At 34.8% G+C, this 18,267-nt stretch overlaps 1 protein-coding gene across 2 annotated transcripts; it reads left to right on the forward strand.

The window, feature by feature from the left end:
• Nucleotides 1-25: 25 nt before the first annotated feature.
• LOC110689722 (probable inactive histone-lysine N-methyltransferase SUVR2) lies at nucleotides 26-16,351 on the forward strand. Of its 2 annotated transcripts, none has more exons than XM_021866504.1 (11): nucleotides 26-239; nucleotides 461-514; nucleotides 1,294-1,498; nucleotides 1,588-1,629; nucleotides 1,731-2,187; nucleotides 7,121-8,382; nucleotides 8,787-9,046; nucleotides 10,832-10,898; nucleotides 11,363-11,413; nucleotides 13,682-13,778; nucleotides 16,323-16,351. In XM_021866504.1, the coding sequence occupies exons 3-11, from the start codon at nucleotides 1,319-1,321 to the stop codon at nucleotides 16,349-16,351; spliced, it is 2,445 nt and encodes an 814-aa protein (XP_021722196.1). In that variant the 5' UTR covers nucleotides 26-239; nucleotides 461-514; nucleotides 1,294-1,318. The 2 variants fall into 2 exon arrangements, with proteins under 2 accessions (XP_021722196.1, XP_021722197.1); XM_021866505.1 differs by having other exon boundaries at nucleotides 1,297-1,498.
• The last annotated feature ends 1,916 nt before the right edge of the window (nucleotides 16,352-18,267 follow it).

Consider the following 18,267-nt stretch of genomic DNA (forward strand, 5'->3'; position numbering starts at 1 on the left):
CTTTGAGCCTTTGATTCAACCCACCTCACTGCAAAAATAATCAAATTTGAAACGAAGAGAAAAAACATTGGCATTTTTGGCAATAGACCCAACTTCCCATTAACTCTTTCAGTTTCCCTCTCTTTCTTCACTCTCTCTCTTCCCAAAACCCAAAAACCCTTTCTCTCTCTCCACTGACACTCTCACTGTACTACTTCCAGTCTTCATCCAAAATCTTTTCAACCGCTCCCCAAATGCTCGTAAGTTTTACCCAGTTTCTTCTATTTTTTGTGCCACAATTTGTTTTGTTGGCCGATTCTCCGACATTTGTGTTTAATTTTTGGGGTTTTATGGTTTCAATTGCTTGCATGCTGATTTTTTTTTTATTTTTTTTATTTTTTGAGAAAGTATCGCCATTTTCTGTTCTAATTTACGGTAATTGTTTGACTTTTCTGTTTAATTATTTTGATAATTTTTGCAGGTTTTCTCTGAGTTCTGAAATTCCCAAATTGAAATTTTATGAGGGAAAAAAAAGGTATCTTTTTTCCAGTTTCTTGAGTTTAGAAATATACCCTTTCAATTTCAGCAATTTCTGGGATGTGGGTTTATGTTTACAGATGTAGTACATTTTGGTGTGGTGATTTTTTTTTGTTCATCATTTGGGGTTAAATTATACCCTAATTGTTCTTTCTTACCCAAATTACTTATCACTTTGACTTATAATTTATGAAGGGTATGATATTGTGCCATTAAACGGAATTGAAATTTGTTATGCATATATTTGAGAATTTATTCATAATTGTAGTTTGAATTATAGATTTTGTTAATATGTTTCAAGAAATAGAAAAGATCAAAGTCTAATCCAAGTTAATTGGATATAATGTTTGATTGACAATGGACATTCAAGAAAGGAATCATTTTTTTTATGCTTTTTTGGGATAGAAGGAGTGAATGACTGTCTTGTAGCTTGAAAATTTGAAGTGCGTTGGTTGCATGATTGTTGCTTGCTTCTTGAGGGTTTTTCCTGGGATTTTGAAAGCTATTATAAATGTTAGAGCAGATGAAATTGGTTGATTGATGACATGTTTCATCTGCGTTTAGGAATTAGTTAAAATTGAATGTATTCTTGTTTGAATGTTGCATCGTTAAACAATCCAGCTGTTATGGTGATTTTTGTTGATGCAACATGAATACTTCCATACTGTTTTTTTTTCTTGTAAGCTAAGAAGTCGCAAAGTATGTAATTTTGCAATTTTGTTCATATTTGGTTAGAATTACTTTGGTTTTTGACATTTTCTAATTATTGCTATTCAGTAGTTTGAGGAGCCTGTGATTAAAGATGGCGCCTGGTAAAGTTAAGGCAGCCTTTAAAGCGATGAAAGATATAGGCATACCCGAAGAAAAAACAAAACCTGCCCTGAAGAAGCTTTTAAAATTGTTTGACAAGAATTGGGATCTGATAGAAGAAGAAAATTATAGAGTGCTTGCAGATACTATCTTTGAATATGAGGATTCAGAGGTGTTTATCCTGTTATTTCCTTTAACTGCTCTAGCTTAATTTAAGTAATTTGCCTGGCTTAATGTGTTTTTACTTTGTTGGTGTATTAGGCTGCAGAGAAAGAAAAAAAGAAGATACCCGGAAATGTTGATGTATGTATTAGGCTACTTATGCTGTCATTTACGTATTATTTTTGGGGATTATTTGTATGAAAATTTCTTGAAAGTGTATTCTTTTGCTATATTTGATTTAGCAAGAGGAGGCTTTTGAGGAAGCAGCTCCAGTGCAGGATGAGGTGCAGGATGAGCCCGAGAGGCCATTGAAAAGGCTGCGCTTAAAACACCAAGGCCAAGATGCACCTTCTCAGGGCCAGCATAGCCCCCCATCTGCTTGTGCATTCAAGACACCTAAACTGGAGCCTGGCGAGTCAGAAGTTTCTCTCGGTCAGCGGACCCAACCTACTGGATCTCCTCAACCTGTTGCGTTTACGCGAAACAAGGGGAAACAACCTGTTTCACCTCAAGTTAGTCAGAGGGATAAAAGAACTGCACCTGAACGGGCATCTCAAGCACTCCAGATCAAAGAGCCAAGGGCTGAACCAGTTGTTAATCCTAGGCAAAAACAGCCTAATACAATTTTGTTAAAGCCCAAAGATGAGCCATTTACTGAGGACATGATGACACCTGCACCGCTTGCTGTATTGCCTCCAGGTATATAGCATTCTCTTGCTTCATTATGCTAACTTTTTTTTTGTAAATGCTTACATGTATTTTCCAAATATATATACTCTATAGATACTTCCTTTTCATGCTTCTCGGCCTCTCAGTATACTGAAAGTTTGCTATCATTCAAGGCTTAGGTTAATTTTGCGGTGGGAATTTAGAAATTTATAGTGTTTATACTACTCTTGCTACCTTTTAAGAATTTGTGTGTTCTAACAAACGGTACATTTTTTTGTGGTGGATGTATTATGTTGCTATGTCATATCATAATGTTGCTATGATGTACCATCCCCCACCCCCCACCCCCACCCCCACTTGTCCTGTGTCCTGGTCATTGCACAAAGACTTCAATATGAATGTTATAGTTGCTAGTGTGAATACTGGGTAAGCAGTAGCCTCTTATAATTCTGATGCCATGAAGCTATACAGGAATTACTTGTCCAGTCGTCCTTAACTCCTAATGCATACACCATTAGTGGGATTCACACAAGTTTTGTTGCTATTAGAATTTACATCGTAAAATCTTTTCTTTTTAGGTTGACCACAAAATGTTATCTTCTAAAGTTTTATATTGCCTTCAGCATCATTATGTGTAACAACCCATAATTTAAACTAAGGTTTTACGCGCACTTTTCACTAATACTTTGATTTTTGTTTAATTTCGAACTTCTAATTAGTTGGTACTAATATTTTGATGTTTTTGATAATATTAATATTAATTAAATTATTACATATATATGCATTATTAACTACTACTTATTTCGTCTTTTCTTCCTGATTTCGATTAAAAGATAAACTTTATATGTTATTTTGCGTATTGATTAAATTATTATTATTGATTATTATTGTTCTTCTTCTTCTTTTTATTACTACTGTTGTTGATAATATCGATATTATTATTAATGTTGTTATTTTATGTGTATTTTATTTGCTTCTTAATTCGTTTCTTCTCCTTGAATTTGGGCCAATTAGGATTGGTTTCGGGATAGAATTTGGGCTAGTAATTAACCGTCCAATTAGGCTTGTATAACCTTGTTTATTTGCTCTCCTTAAGCCCATGATAGTCCTTAGTTAACCCTCCTAAACTAGTCCAATTAGCATCCTTAATCTAGGGCTTTGCGTGGTAATCACATGGTTTGCTTGAGCACATCTTCTCCTCTTTCTCACGGCTGTACAAGGGCTTGTTGCTACTCAGTTTTCCACCTTAGTAACCCCCTAATTACACCCTCAATCAATCTCATTCGATCACCAATTAAATGCTGTCCAAATCACTTGATATTCCCTACCTTTTACGTACAAAAATAACGCTTCTTGGGCGTGAGTTTGCTGCACTTTCATAACACTTTTCTCCTCTCAAATTCCCTCAAATTTTCTTGTATTCATCAAGGGATTTTCATGGGTCCTTGCTGCTGTATTTTACCCTCTTATTCAAGCACAATCAAGGCTAGCAAGAGGCGTGACTTTGGAGCGGCTCGGATGGATTCAAATTACAATCTTTCCTCTCTTCTTAATCTGCTTTTTCTTGCTCTCCAATCAAGGTAACTAGCATTTTTCCATTACTTTAGAAATCATGGTTGGGTTTAGGAGAGATTAGATGCGTTTATAGGAATTGTAGTTTGAGTTTCGGTTGCGGTTTCGAATCAACTTACATGATGCGTACATTATGAATGATGTTTGACAGGTTTTTGCTTCCTTCCATGCTTAATTTAGTTTGTTATCTATGCCTAGTTATTATGTGATGTTTCTATGATGTTTTCATGGTGTTTATGAATGATTTTGTGGGTGATAACATGTGCTAATCCAAAAGGAAATGTAGCTGCTTCCTATAGAGGTTGTGCGTGAGTTTGGGGCTGCTTATCATGATATTTGGCTAATGTTTCTAGCCTATTTTGAAGTGATTATGTCAAGGTATCACTAGGGATCATTTTTAGGTTGTTTAAGATGTGAATAGGTTGATCTTATCATGGTTTTTAGGCCTAGAGAGTCTAAAAACGCTGCTGCAGTTGCTGTCAATGTGCCATGGGTTTACAGCTTTATTTTCCCTTGATTTGATTTGTTTTTGTGCCTAAAATGGTATATCATCATGTTAGGTTTATCCCTAAATTAAATTATCATATTTTGGGCAAGTTTTAATGTGATTATATGCCTAAAACTAAGAAGAGGTGCTGCTGCCAGGTCTGTTGTGAACCGTGTGAAATGAGTGAATTTAAGCGATGTATTGCCTAATTTTTATGCCTAATCTTGTCCCTATCCTGACCTATGATGTTTTTAGAGTCTGTATGTTAATGGGCTAAGGTTAATGGTGGATTTAAGGTTGGTTTTGGGTGAATTTGTTGTGCAATATGTTGCTGTAATTCTAATTAGGGGCTGTTGCATTGTCATGTTGTTTTTAGCATGTTAAAGTCATGAATTTAAGCCTAGCTTGTATGTATATATTGCCTAATATGTGGATTAATATGTCAAAGTTTTATTTTATCATTTTGGGGTGACTTGGGTGTGTTTATGAAGTGTTAATGAAGTGGTATAGCTGCTGCCATTTTTGGTTATTAAGTAAGTTGTCGACGTCATTGTGATTTAAAGTAGAATAACACTATTTTTAGCACCGCTTTGCCAAGGGTTGTGTACGGAGTATATTGTGTTATTTTGTTATAATTAGCTTTGTACCCAAATCCAGACAATAAGAGTGACACCTTATTATGATATATAAGTAGTTTTGTATATTATTGAATGATTTTAAAGTTAAACTCTTTTGAATGATTTTTAATGAATTTTGGTCTTAGAAGTAATGATCTGCAGTACTTTAAATTGGGGTTGATGATCCCTAAATGTATTTGGATGATTTTTAAGAAGTATGTTTACAAATTTTATATGGTTTGTGAGTGTAAGACAATCATTGAGCTGTGGAATTCAATAGTTGGAACATGCTAACATCTTAGGCTGCTGAATTCGAGATGTAATTTCCTAGGTTAATTGGTGTCATTCGGAATTACTCGGGCTGCGGAATTCGAGTAGGAAAACCGGGAGTTTTGCCATTCTTAGACACAGACGGGCCGTGGGATTCACCGGTGTTCATATTTTATATGCTTGCCTTACTATCAATTTGTTTTCAAGGAGTTAAAAATTATTATTTTAAAGATATTACTAATTTTGGGAAGGAACTTTAATAAGTTTTAATTATTGTTTATGTGAGATACCGTTTCTGTTTTGGGTGCTGTTATTTTTATTCTGTTATCTTGTGGTAATATTTTTACGTTGTTTAATATACATGTTTGTCTTGTATTATAGTCATGTTTCCATGTTTTATTTATACTTTGAGTTCATTTTGTTGTTCTTGATGGAGTTAATGTTCTTTCTTGTTGTTAAGTTTTATGCTTGTGTCTAAGCTTTTTTAGTTAGCTTTGTGTTTCTACAAGTACTGGGAGAACTGCTAGTTACTCCCCACTGATTGTGGAACCTAAATGTTATTTGTAGGTGAAGAGTAGCGTCTGTTGAGTGTGGGCTGAGAGGAGTGTTTTTAGTTTGTTCCTTAGCAGTTTTAATTTATAGACCTTCTTCTTTTATCTTCACACCTTCTCTTTTTGGGCTAATCAAATTTGAGGTTGTTCTGCCTCATTGAAAGTTTTCCATGATCATTTGGGATTTCTCTTAGTTTACTATATTTATTTCAGTTATTTTATCTATTTCCTTTAGTTTTTATTAACCTTTAGAGTGACATCACCGTCTCGACGTTATTTTCGCTAACCTCTCGCCTTCGTTTTAGACGGGGTGTTACATTATGGCTCTTGTTGTTTTGAAAAGATCTTGTCTTCAGTACTTGGCATAGCTATCCATAATCTTGTTAACAGATTTTACAATGTGAATGCACTACTTAGTACAATGTATTATTTAACTCATCCCTTCCCCCCCTTCCCCCCTCCCTCTTCTTTTATCTTTTCTCACTTATGATGATTAAGTATAATCATCCTTGACAATTGGGAGTGGAATTGAAGATTTTTTTGAGGTCATAGTGTAATTCTCTCTGGAGATCTATTGCAAAAGTCATTCAATTTATGCCAGGTGCCTGAGCTAGGCGATATAATGGGTGGAGGTAATCTGGAAGAGAAGAATGAAGGAGATAAGTTTGAAAAGATATAGAATATGGTTATAAAAGCTTTAGTATATGGACCTAAGCCTTAAATGCTCTTGGATATGATTTATCTATGAAGTGCTAATACGAGATCACAGGGAAGGCAGATTTTTTGGTGTTTACGAGGTCAGTCCATGATTGTTTAATGACTTCAATGTCTGATATGATAGTGCTTAGTCTGCTTACTAATTATTTGGAGGCAAGTTATAGAGGAGTTTTTCAGTGGGTTTTTTAATGCCTATCTTATATTATCACAATGGACTTAAGGACTTCTACTAACACTCTTGAATATTGAAGACAAATACTATTTCTTTATTTGGTTTCTCATTTATTCCTATATGATCAGATCATCAAATTCAACCATTGGCAATTGATATACTTTTATCTGGACAGATTACTGCTCATGGCCAGGCAGTTAACCACATAACTATTTTTGTAACTATTATCAAGGCTATTGGTTAGCCCGAAACAAACTGAACCTCCTACTGGAAACCTCTTTCCCCTAAAAAAAAATTAATAAGTAAAAAATAAAGAAAATAACCCCTAGTGTGAAGTGGTGGAATGACAGAGCCCTTGAAGTGTTCTGTATATTACAGTTACTGATACATATGCTGTGACGTGAGAATTGCATGCACATGAATGGCTGTATCTGGTGCAGTAACACGAAATAAATGCACCTCAAGTTAGGTCTTTATTCTGTATATCCGTGCAATAAGTGTTTTGGGGGGTTTTTCTGTATTATAGATTTTGTTTAATTCTGATATAGTATGATTCATTTATGCTTTTATTGAACAGTCCGCTCGCACAAGGAGGTTCCTTCAAATTCTAGTAACCCAGTTGGGAGCCAGGCAGAATTTATGCGTCAAGAAGTTCCTTCTAATTCTGGTAATGCAGTTTGCAGCCAAAATGGTCAAGACTCCAGGGCCTCTAAATCTGTGGGTGTTATTGATAAAGGTCTGGGGACATTGGCTTCACCAAATGCTCAAGAGAACCATATTCAGGAAGCTGAAGATTCTAAGAGAACTCCAGCTAACATAGACATTGCAGCCTCATCTCTTGGAGAGGTGAGGTTATCTCTGAGCTGCAACCCTGGTCCCCAAGGGAATGATTTCTATTTTCCGGATTTACAAGTTGTCTTAAAGAAAGTTAATGATAATTGTCTTACAAAGTACAAAATCACGGATCCAGAATTTTCTGTTATGAAAGTTATGGAGGACTTTTGTGAATGTGCTGGAAAGCTGGGTACAAAAGCTGATGATATGAATCAAGAAGGGTCTAGTCAACAGGATGCTGGGGTCATTGACTGCAATGGAACTGGCTGCCTTCAATTAAATGGTTCCATAAATGCAGAATCATCTGATAATGTGGCTGCCACAACTGAGATGACAGCACCTGATGCTTCAAATCCAACATCAGCATTCAATTGCAAACCAGTAGATGTGCATTCTGATATAAATGCTACTGATAATCATTGTGCTGAAAAGGATTCTAATGTTACAGACTCTAATGTGAATAGCTTGGTGGTTGTTCAGCAGCAGCAGATCATCCCCAGTTCTCTAGAAATTCTTGATGTCACAAGTGACATTTCAAGAGGCATAGAAGCAGTTAAAGTTTCAGTAGAAAAATCAAATTGTGACTCTTTACCATTGTTTCATTATATTCCCCAAAATGTCATCTCACACAATGCTGATCTGAGTTTCTCTCTTGCTCAAATTGGCGATCAAGATTGTTGCCATTCTTGCCTTGGTGACTGCTTGGCGTTGTCCTCATCATGCAATTGTGCTCGACGTAATGGCGGGAAGTACTCATACAATTCAGACGGTCTTGTGAAGGAAGAGTTTTTGGACAAGTGCATTTCAATGGTTCAGAACCCTCAAAAAGACTACCTTGTTTATTGTAAAGAGTGCCCCCTTGAACGATTGAAGAATGAGGATATGCTTGATCCATGCAAAGGTCACCTGAGACGCACATTCATTAAAGAATGTTGGACTAAGTGTGGCTGTAACAAGCACTGTGGAAATAAAGTTATACAACATGGCATAAGCCATAATTTGCAGGTGAAATTGAACTACTTTTTTGATATTGTGCCCAATCTCTTTAACTAAGAAGTTTGCAGTATAATAGATTGTTTACGGTGATATTGTCTTGTCATCTGGCCTGCGGCAGTGTGCTTAATTAGCTTATGCCTCTGTGATCATTTATTATTCACTAGTCCGGTAAAGTTAGTGGCACTCTGAAAACACAAGGGAAAAAAAAATGTATATATTGCATTGCATGTCATATTAGCTTCATAGTTCATACATATACGGAATTTATTTCACCTATTCAATTTTTATCCATATTTTGGGAAAGCTATCAACAGAAAGTTTTACCAACATAAGAAGTGTGGTTTCTCATTTTGCAAGATGTTTTGGTGTTGTATTTCTTCATTGTTTCATCAATTTTGAGAACTTTTGTCTAGGTGTTCTGGACTGCAGAAGGGAAAGGTTGGGGTTTGAGGACATTGGAAAATTTGCCAAAAGGGACTTTTGTTTGTGAATACGTTGGAGAAATCTTAACTAGTACAGAGCTCCATAAGAGAAATCTGAGAAGAAGCAATGATAAGCATTCATATGCAGTGCTACTTGATACGGAATGGGGTACAAGAGCTTTAAAAGAATCAGAAATCCTCTGTTTGGATGCCACATTGTATGGAAATGTGGCAAGGTTTATTAATCATAGGTAATTTTCTGAGAGCTGTCTCTTGATTTGTTGAGTTATTGTGTCCCCCCACCTTGCACGTTACCTTTATTTCCTGTATAGCATTTTCTTTTCATTCCTGATTTGTTTGTGCTTTATCCTCTCATTTTTCTTTAGCGGAGTTTTCATGTTTAACAATCTATAGTAGATATCCATATTGATGTTTGTTAACGTTGACATAGGACAAGGAAATGTGGTAATGGAACTCGTTGAATGAGCATTATGAGCTATTCTTTTGCATGATTGGCTAGGCAGCTATTTGAAGTTTCTTATTGTTCAGCAATGAAAAAATGACTGTAGTTTGCAGTTTAAGGTCTCAGATAAGTTTGTAGATTGGCTGGTGGTGTTATTTGGATTTAGATCACTCAAACCCTCATTGGTTAAAATAGGAATGCAAAGGAATGAAAAGAGAGCTTTTGTTATCTATTTCAGCTATGGGTTTTTCGTAATGATCACTCCCCATGGGTTTGAGATTTATTTGCCTTTTTCTTTCGTTGGTTACAATGTCATTTGGGTACCCCATTCATCTATCTAGAAGAAATAAAAACGAAAATATTTATTTTGGAATGCTTAGTAGTCCTCAACCTTCTTTCCTTCCTTCCTGCTCACTCGACCACTATACCTCTATCAGTCCGGTGCTTACTAATTACTATATCAACTAGTGAACTTCCCTGTACATCCACATTTCTAATTCATGTCACTATGTTATGAACTGATTTTCTGGCTTTATATTTCTGATTAAAGAAAACAAACGAATAAAGATGAAAGCTTGGAATTTTGATTGATATTGGCAGAATTTGATACAAAGGTGATAGGTTAATAGCTTGAGGCTATTACTCTCTTGATAACTTTAGGTTATCACTCTCCTAGTAACTTGAGGTTACTACTCTCAACATATTTCCTCACAATTCACATAATGCCTACTGCATATACTATCCCCTATTTATACTAAGGCTAAGAACTACTAACCTAAAAGTATTAGACTTCTCAAAATGCCCTTCCTAATGTTAGTCTATTACACACTACTGCCGAACTGCCTAGAGAAGCAATTATTACACTGCTGGTCTTTGATTCTCTTTACCAGCAAGTGGAAAGCTCATATCTTGGCTTAGGTGGTCAGTTCTGTTGTTAATGATTCTGATATGAAACTCTAATGCTCTAAATCAACCACTAAAGTCTAGCTCTAAGTTGCTATATTTGGGGAAACAATGGTGGTGTCTGTGTTGTTGAATGGACAACTGTAGCATAAGCTAGTGCTTATTGATTCAATAAACTCATAATCAGCTTCCTGATCTGACAATTTTGGATAAAGTGGCTGGCATTATGTGAGAAAGGTGGTTGATCAATACCAATCATATCATGATATAAAACATGCAAACTTTATGATTCCGAGCTGTTATTTTGGGGGGTGGGGGGTGATTTGCTTGAGTATAACCAAATTTGTTTGCATAATCTAGCATTTGAAGATTTGATCATGCATTTGGCTGTAGATAGTTGTCACTACTCATATAGTCATATGGAGTGGATGGGGGAATATGACATTAGCATGTTGTGAGTGGCTGAGCGCATTAATTAGTGACTTGAGTTGATGTACGGGAGCTCATACACGAGCTTCTGTTTTCAGCATATCTCTCTCTCTCTCTCTCCTTTTCATTTAATTATAGCCTTGTCATCTTTTCTGCACTTATCATATTCTGATTTCCATGTTTCTCCTTTGGTTTTCACGTGTCTGGAATGATGACTTGAGTTATGTTCATGTTGCTGTAGGTGTTCGGATGCAAATTTGATTGAAATCCCTGTTGAAGTGGAGACCCCTAATCACCACTACTATCATGTATGGAACTTGAAGAGTCATTTGGATTCTGGTCCTTGTTCTTGCTGTTATAGAAACTAGGATTAATAAATATTCTGTTTGTCCCAAAATAATTCTTCTCTTAGCTATTGGCATGGAGATTAAGAAAAATGGTTATATGTGAATAGTAATTAGAAATAGGGAGAGAAACGGCATTAATATATAGTGTTGGAACTGTGAGAAAAAGGATCCATGTGATAGAAAGAGAAAAGGTAGTAAGAAAATGCAGAGTACGCAGTGCAAATGGTAAAGGGAGATACTTATAATGGTTTCAATATTCCTGTCTAGACATAGAGAACATGACTTATCATGAAGGTTATATGGAAAAGTGCATAGTCCAATCTGTGCAACAAGAAGATTGTTTTGGGACAAGGAGCAAATAGTACTAAAGTTTCTGAAACTGCTTGTTTATTTAATTACTTAAGGAATATTTTGTTCTTGTGCAGGTTGCATTGTTTACAACAAGAGCAGTTAATGCTTTCGAAGAACTGACATGGGTATGTACACAATAGTTTGGGCTTCATTTAGACAGTAATACTTTTTTAGGAAGATAGTAGAAGTCATCATATAAAATGGTTTCAATAAATCTGCCTTGACTTAGAGAACATGACATGATTCAATAACATTTGTATTGAGTTATATAATTGTTGTCGCAAAAGAAATTATTTTTTTGCTTATCCCTTAAGATGAGATTTTTCAGCTTAAACTTTCAAGGTTATTTGGTGTATACTGTTATACACTAATACTGCTAGAGGTAGTGTTTTGACTCTGAATAGAAAAATTTATGCATTCCAAAGATTTGACAGCTTAGTGTGCCCGTGGTTTTTCTTGCAGTGCTCGCTAACTCAGCAGTCCATGTACTCATGAATTATGTTACATTTGCAAATTAAGGCATTTTTCATGATGACTACTGTGGTTTTAAGTACTTGCTCTATTCTCTTTTAAATGCAACACTTCTCATTTCACGTTTGCCAATGTGTTGTTTAAGTCATTGATATCTTTAATTACAAATATGGAAAAATTAAATAAAAATATTATAAACTGAGACGAATCTAACAAATTCTCACATGACTATATTTTTCCTTAGGTATAAATTAGAAAAGCTAGTCAAAGTGGAGTATATGGATAGTAAAAGTCAAAGTGTTGCATTTAAAAGAGAACGGAGGAAGTACTTTATTTTCGTGTTTACATAATTTATGCAACTTTTTTGAATGACATCCTCTGTTTTTTTTTTAATTTTTAATTTTTAATTTTATTTTTATTTTTATTATTATTATTATTATTATTATTATTATTTTTTATATTGCAATGTTAACCTCATTATGAAGTTTCACAATTATTAAAACGTATCCATGCAAATACCCTATACCCTTATATTTCAATACTTGTTGCTTTAGTTAATGCTTGCGATCAAATGAACAAATTAATTTTTTTTGTGCTCTAAGCACTAACATTTTGTGCTCACCCCCCTATGTTGCAATATTGATGGAACGAAGGAAGTATAATAAGTTGCTTACCTTTTTAAAACTATGAGCCACATTAATCTGCAAATTATTGCGTATAAGACTGAAATTCTATGTACCTATTTGTTAATATAAGATGTCTTCATATATACCTTTTGATCTGAGAAATTACTCCACCTTTAAATTTTCAAAGACTTTATTGATGTGATGTAAAAATTAATGTAAGATTCATCTTCAAAAACAGCTAAAAATTTGATATTTTGTATCTGTATTGATTTATAGAAATGGTCTTGGAGACTGCATAAAGCTCACTTGGAACAATCTAGCAAAATTCATAACTAACGTCTTCAGGTGCATGAAAATAACAGTCTTCTTTTGACGTGTCAATAGCTATTATAAGGTTTAAATTTTGATAGACCTTTTTATTGGATGAATTTACTTTTATATAATTTCATAGTGATGCCAGTGTAGGATACAAAATACCATTAAAGCTAATTTACACTATTGGATGTCGGTAAAGGAGAAAGCAGGCCTTATACCCTTCTTATACCCTTAACCTTATGGGTGAGTTAGTGACAACGTGTAAATATTGATGGTTTCCCTTTATAAATATAGGAATCCCTTTAAGGGAAACTCAGTTAGTCATCAGGCGATTGTATACTTGTGGTTCATAGTATTGGTGCTTTAGACTAGATAAATTTTAGCTGGTCACCATGTTATGCTTTTTGTTGATTACTTTTAAATTCATATAACTTTCTGAAATTCTCAGTAAGTTTAGTTATACTCATCATTTCAAAGAGTGTCTCCTTTATGACAAGCTAAATGCTGTCTCTATTTCTAGTGAATTAAGTGGCACTTGAGTACCTATAGCAGTATGAGTCATCTTCTCCTATGTAATTCATCTTTGTTCAGATTGTAGATAGTAGTCTGTAGACCTGAAAGGTTGAAATGTTCCATCCGCAGACTGTTGCTGCATACTTGTGCTTTTTATGACATTATTAAGTTTATTTCCAATTTTAAATATGTGAAAAACATTGCTCTGTATCAGTGTGCTGTCTAGTGATATGAGCATGACAGTCATGCTCTCATTAGGCCTGATTATCACGAGTTCTCGTGATGTAGAAAGCTGTGAAGGCTTTTTATCTGTTCATTCTTTTCTGTATGCTTCAGCTACCCTAGATTAAGGATATTTTAGTATTTTTAGGTCTTAGTTTACCTTTGCTCTCTCACTATCAATAAGTTTTGTAATAGTTATTGATTCCTTTTTTGTCTCATAAGCACCTATTGGTAATGTGTCCACAGGATTATGGTGTTGATTTTGATGATGGTGAACATCCTATCAAAGCATTCCGGTGTCTTTGTGGCAGCAGTTTTTGTCGCAACATGAAACGATCCAACAGTAAGTACATACTATCTATTTCATGGTGCAATTTGATTTCTATCAAGTACCAAGTTTACTTTGTCTTTGAGAGTCTTCTCTATTAAGTACAGTACTTAAATATTGCTAGGAATCAGAATCGAGCAGAGAATTCACAGCAATAAATAGAGTAAACTATAGCCCCAAGATAGATTGTATTAAGATCAGAGTAACCTCAATACAACTTCCTTCTTTCGAGAGGAAGGAATTCTCTCCAAAACTTTCACCTAACTACTTTTCTGAATACCCCACTCTTCTTTCCCCCAATCTATTTATTACAATATTCCCTCATAACAAACTGCATAACAAACTACAGCTCAGCTAACAAAAATAAGAAACTCTTCATAGATTACTTGATTACCCTTCCCCTAACAAACTTCAGTAACTGCATTCCCTCTCAGCTATCAAGTTGCTGCTGGATTGGGCATCCTCTTTCGAGCATGAGTGATGTGCACTGGTGGTTTGGGCTGGACCCTTGCAAATATGCCAGTTATCTTCATTTAGTGCCTCATTATAAGAGCAATCTATTTAGCTGGACTTTATATTAGTCTTTCGAATCACTTGTACTTTTTTTGTTGGAATCAGGCGACTGTTCTATAATGTATGGATTGTGCTACAACTTATGAAAAATATTTAGGAAAAACTATCAAAAATAATACAACTTTTAAGCGGTTCGCCAAAGATAAGTCAACCTTTTGATTATCTCTGAATAATATAACCTTTAGAGGGTTTTCGCTTAAAACAAGTTATGACCGGTTATTAACCTAATTAATAGGTTATATGGGACACGTGTCATTATTTTATTGGTTTGATAATTTAATTTGATTTTTTAAATTTATTTAATGTTTTAATTTTTAAGATTATTATTATTATTATTATTAGGGTATTTATCAATGGGTGGTACACCCAAGGTTCGGGCTTTCTCAATAGTACACCTACTCAATTATTCTTTATCAGTGGTACACCCAAGGTTGGCGGTACACCTACCGTACCCTTTCCGCTAAAAAAAACGTTAGTTTTGGCTTTTTTCGCTTTTTTAACTTAAAAACTGACACGTGGCGGCTTGTGATTGGTCCAAAAAAGTAAAAATAAAATAAAATAAATTTTTTAAAAAAGTTAGATTAATAAAATAAGATAATTTTTTTTAATTTTTAAATTTTGATAATTTTTTTCAAACAACATACTCCCTTCGTCCGCAATTATCTGCAACATTTACCTAAAATGGGTGCTCTATATTATTTGCAACAAATTTTTTTCTTTCCTTTTTGGGTAATATTTAACTATTAATTACCCACTATTACCCACTTTTTTGGTTAGTGGTCCCCTTCACCACCTATTACCCACTACCTAAAACCCACTACAAATATTTGTGTTCACACTACAAATACCAAATATACCCTTATTTTTCAACACTTAAATGTTTAGTTTATATATATCATCATATGGGTAATTTTGTATTTTTACCTTTCTCTCTCATTAATTAAACCTACCAAAACTCAATTAACACTACCCTAAAAGTTTTGCCTAGGAGTCCGAAATATTGTCCTTTGTTGCAAATAACCTCGGACGGAGGTAGTATATTAAGTTTTGAGTCATCCAACATATATTTTGTAACTGTCTTTTCAAATATTTATAATATAAGTGTCTAGAGAACATTTGATCCTAGACCTTTATGGTATATTAACTTTTTTTTAAAAAAGAAATGATACATGAATGGTATTTTTTTTAATTAGGAAGGTACTTAAAATTGTACCTGCCAAAACTGATCTGGTACCCGAAGCTGGATGACTCAAAACTAAGTCGTGCCGCTAATTGGATGACCTGAAAATGGCCTGGTCCTATATTGACCTGACTGAAATCAAACATAGTGAAAATTGCTTCTTTTCCCACAGTCCACTTTATACAAGACACAAAATCAACCTGACACTTGTCTTTCATGAACCTAAACTATCCTCACCTGAACAGCAATCCTAAAGTCTCCTTAGTGTCCTTACCCGTATACTACCTGCTCCTGAAGTCCTAAATCAAACAACCTGTTTTCCACTTCTAAAAGGAGTAAAACTAACAAATTGTTGGACTTGAACTATTACCAATCCTGAAAGCTTCTTAACCAGTGGTCATGAGCCATGACTTTGGTTTTTACAAGTATATAATGAGCTTGTTGAAGATGGAATTTCCTGGGTTAATCTTTTCCTTTGTGTTTTCTTCTGCAATTAAGATGAGCAGTATTGTTGATGCATTTAGGATAATCATAAATATGTCATACTATTGACACTAGATTTAATTGTGGTCATCAGTACAACAATTCCTTGCTTTGCACATTTGCATCACATGACTTCTTCCATGAGAACAGCAGGCAAATTTTGAGCCTTTCATATTGCCTTTCTGTTTGTGGTTAGTGACTGCTTTAGTTGATGTGGTTAGATACTTAGATGTGCCCTTGCTCATCCGTGAAGTTGTCATATAAAATAACTTACTCTTGCTATGCTTTTTTTCATTTAGATTCTTGTTTTTCTTGTTGTGCAGGATCTAGGTCTACCTTAACTTTACAATAAAAAGCTTGTTTAAAACCCGAGGAGTGAGCTTGTTAGCTTGTGACATCATCTGTTGCTGATATTTGATCAATTGACTCTAATTTTGCTGTTCTGAAACTGACTGACCTAGTGGTTAGACCGTAATATTTAGGACAAGTGAATATGTAATGCAAAGCAGCGTTGTCTTGTCTTTATGTACAGTGATCAATGGGCATGCATGCCCATAGCATTTTGGATTGACTGACTAGTAAATGCATTGCTAAGTAGTTGCAGAATTAACTGTTAGGTTTGGCTAGACATTAAGGTCTTATAAAAATGTGCAGCTATCTTTTATTTTGGCCTAAGCTAATAGTTTCTGGTAGAAAACTGTATATTAGTCCATGAAAATTGGTCATTAGGATGTTGGGATTGTTGTTATTTCAGTGTTAATCAAGCCTGTTCAGATTCTACCTGCAGTGGTTGGGATTTTGATGCATTTATTTTGTACTCCATTTAAAATAAAGTCATGTACAAAATACTCCCCGTTCTCTTTTAATTACAACGTAAGGGGATGAACAGGTATTAAGGAGAGGAGGAGATTCCAGGGATAGAGAGAGATAAAAAGAGGGACCTATGTTAACAAATCTGCTAATAAAGCAATGTTGCAAATTATGCCAAATTACGTGAGGGTTGAACAGTAACTTTTTTAAGGGCGCAAAAATTGGCATAATATGCAAACATCCTTGTTTATTTACCCTTATTATCCCAAATATATGCCAATTTTTGCCCCCCTTAAATTGTATATCAGGCTGATTAAGGCAGCTTCTCATATTAATTGATGGCAAACACTTCAATCATTTGAGTTACTCATAATCTAATACCAGTATATATATTCCAGTGTAAGTACAGAGGACACCACTTTTTTATATGTCCTTCAAGCCCCTCTTTGTTAACGTAAAATCATTCACTCTCTCGTGAAGAGAGAGTCGCCACCACATGCTTGTAAAAACAATATCTATCAAACTGATCCATCAAGTTTGATGCTCATAAGTCGATTCTGTACAGTACCAAACTAGTCTGGAAGCTCGTTGAAGACATCCTTGCAAAATTCAGGTATCATGGCAGCCATTTCCCCTTTTTTTTTTTACTTGACCCCTCTTTGCTGGAAGTAGAAAAGTTTTTCTCCGGTTTTTAATGTGCTAGCTTCATGCTCAGATCGATAGGTGCAGCAGGATTCTTAACCTGTTTGTGAACAATAGATAATCAATGACAAAGCACAAACAGCAACCCTAGATAATAATATTATGACTAGTGTGATATACAATCATAAACAGATCACCAAGATGTTTTGAGATCAGAATAATATAACAATAATCGCATTAAATATCTTGCCTACTGATGTATCAGAAAGGTATTTCTTATACACAGCGATGTCAAGAGAGTCAGAAGTAATTAAATGTCGGATTTGGAGAGGGAAACTCTACAGTCTACACATACAACATAATGTGTTCTGAATGTTGGAACATGCAAGGAACATAAGATTTTTACTAAAAGGGGGAGACACTTAGTCATTCCCACTAAAGATAGAATTGTCTTGACTAGTTACCACATGCTAGTTATGACAATCTTAGCATATCCCTATGGACGGAGCTAATCAAAATAGAAGCAAAGGATAAGAGGAAAGGATATTAAATTTAAAAAAAAAAAAAGGTTAAAGAGTCGGACTGTGAATCCATACTAATGTATTAAAAGGCGTTCCTAAGAAAGTCTATGTGTCACGTACACCCTTTCATTATGCCACATCACCCTTTCACTCAATTTCTTATTACGCCACGTCACCCACTCAACGCCACATGGCTTTCCCATATGTTTTTCATTGTATGTCATGCATTTATAAAAAAAGTTCCCTACAAGATTTGAACATGCAAGCTCTAATTCTAGAATTGAGCGTCTTACTA

This window comes from Chenopodium quinoa, unplaced genomic scaffold (genome assembly GCF_001683475.1).
Source record: "Chenopodium quinoa cultivar QQ74 unplaced genomic scaffold, ASM168347v1, whole genome shotgun sequence".
Lineage (NCBI taxonomy): Eukaryota > Viridiplantae > Streptophyta > Magnoliopsida > Caryophyllales > Amaranthaceae > Chenopodium > Chenopodium quinoa.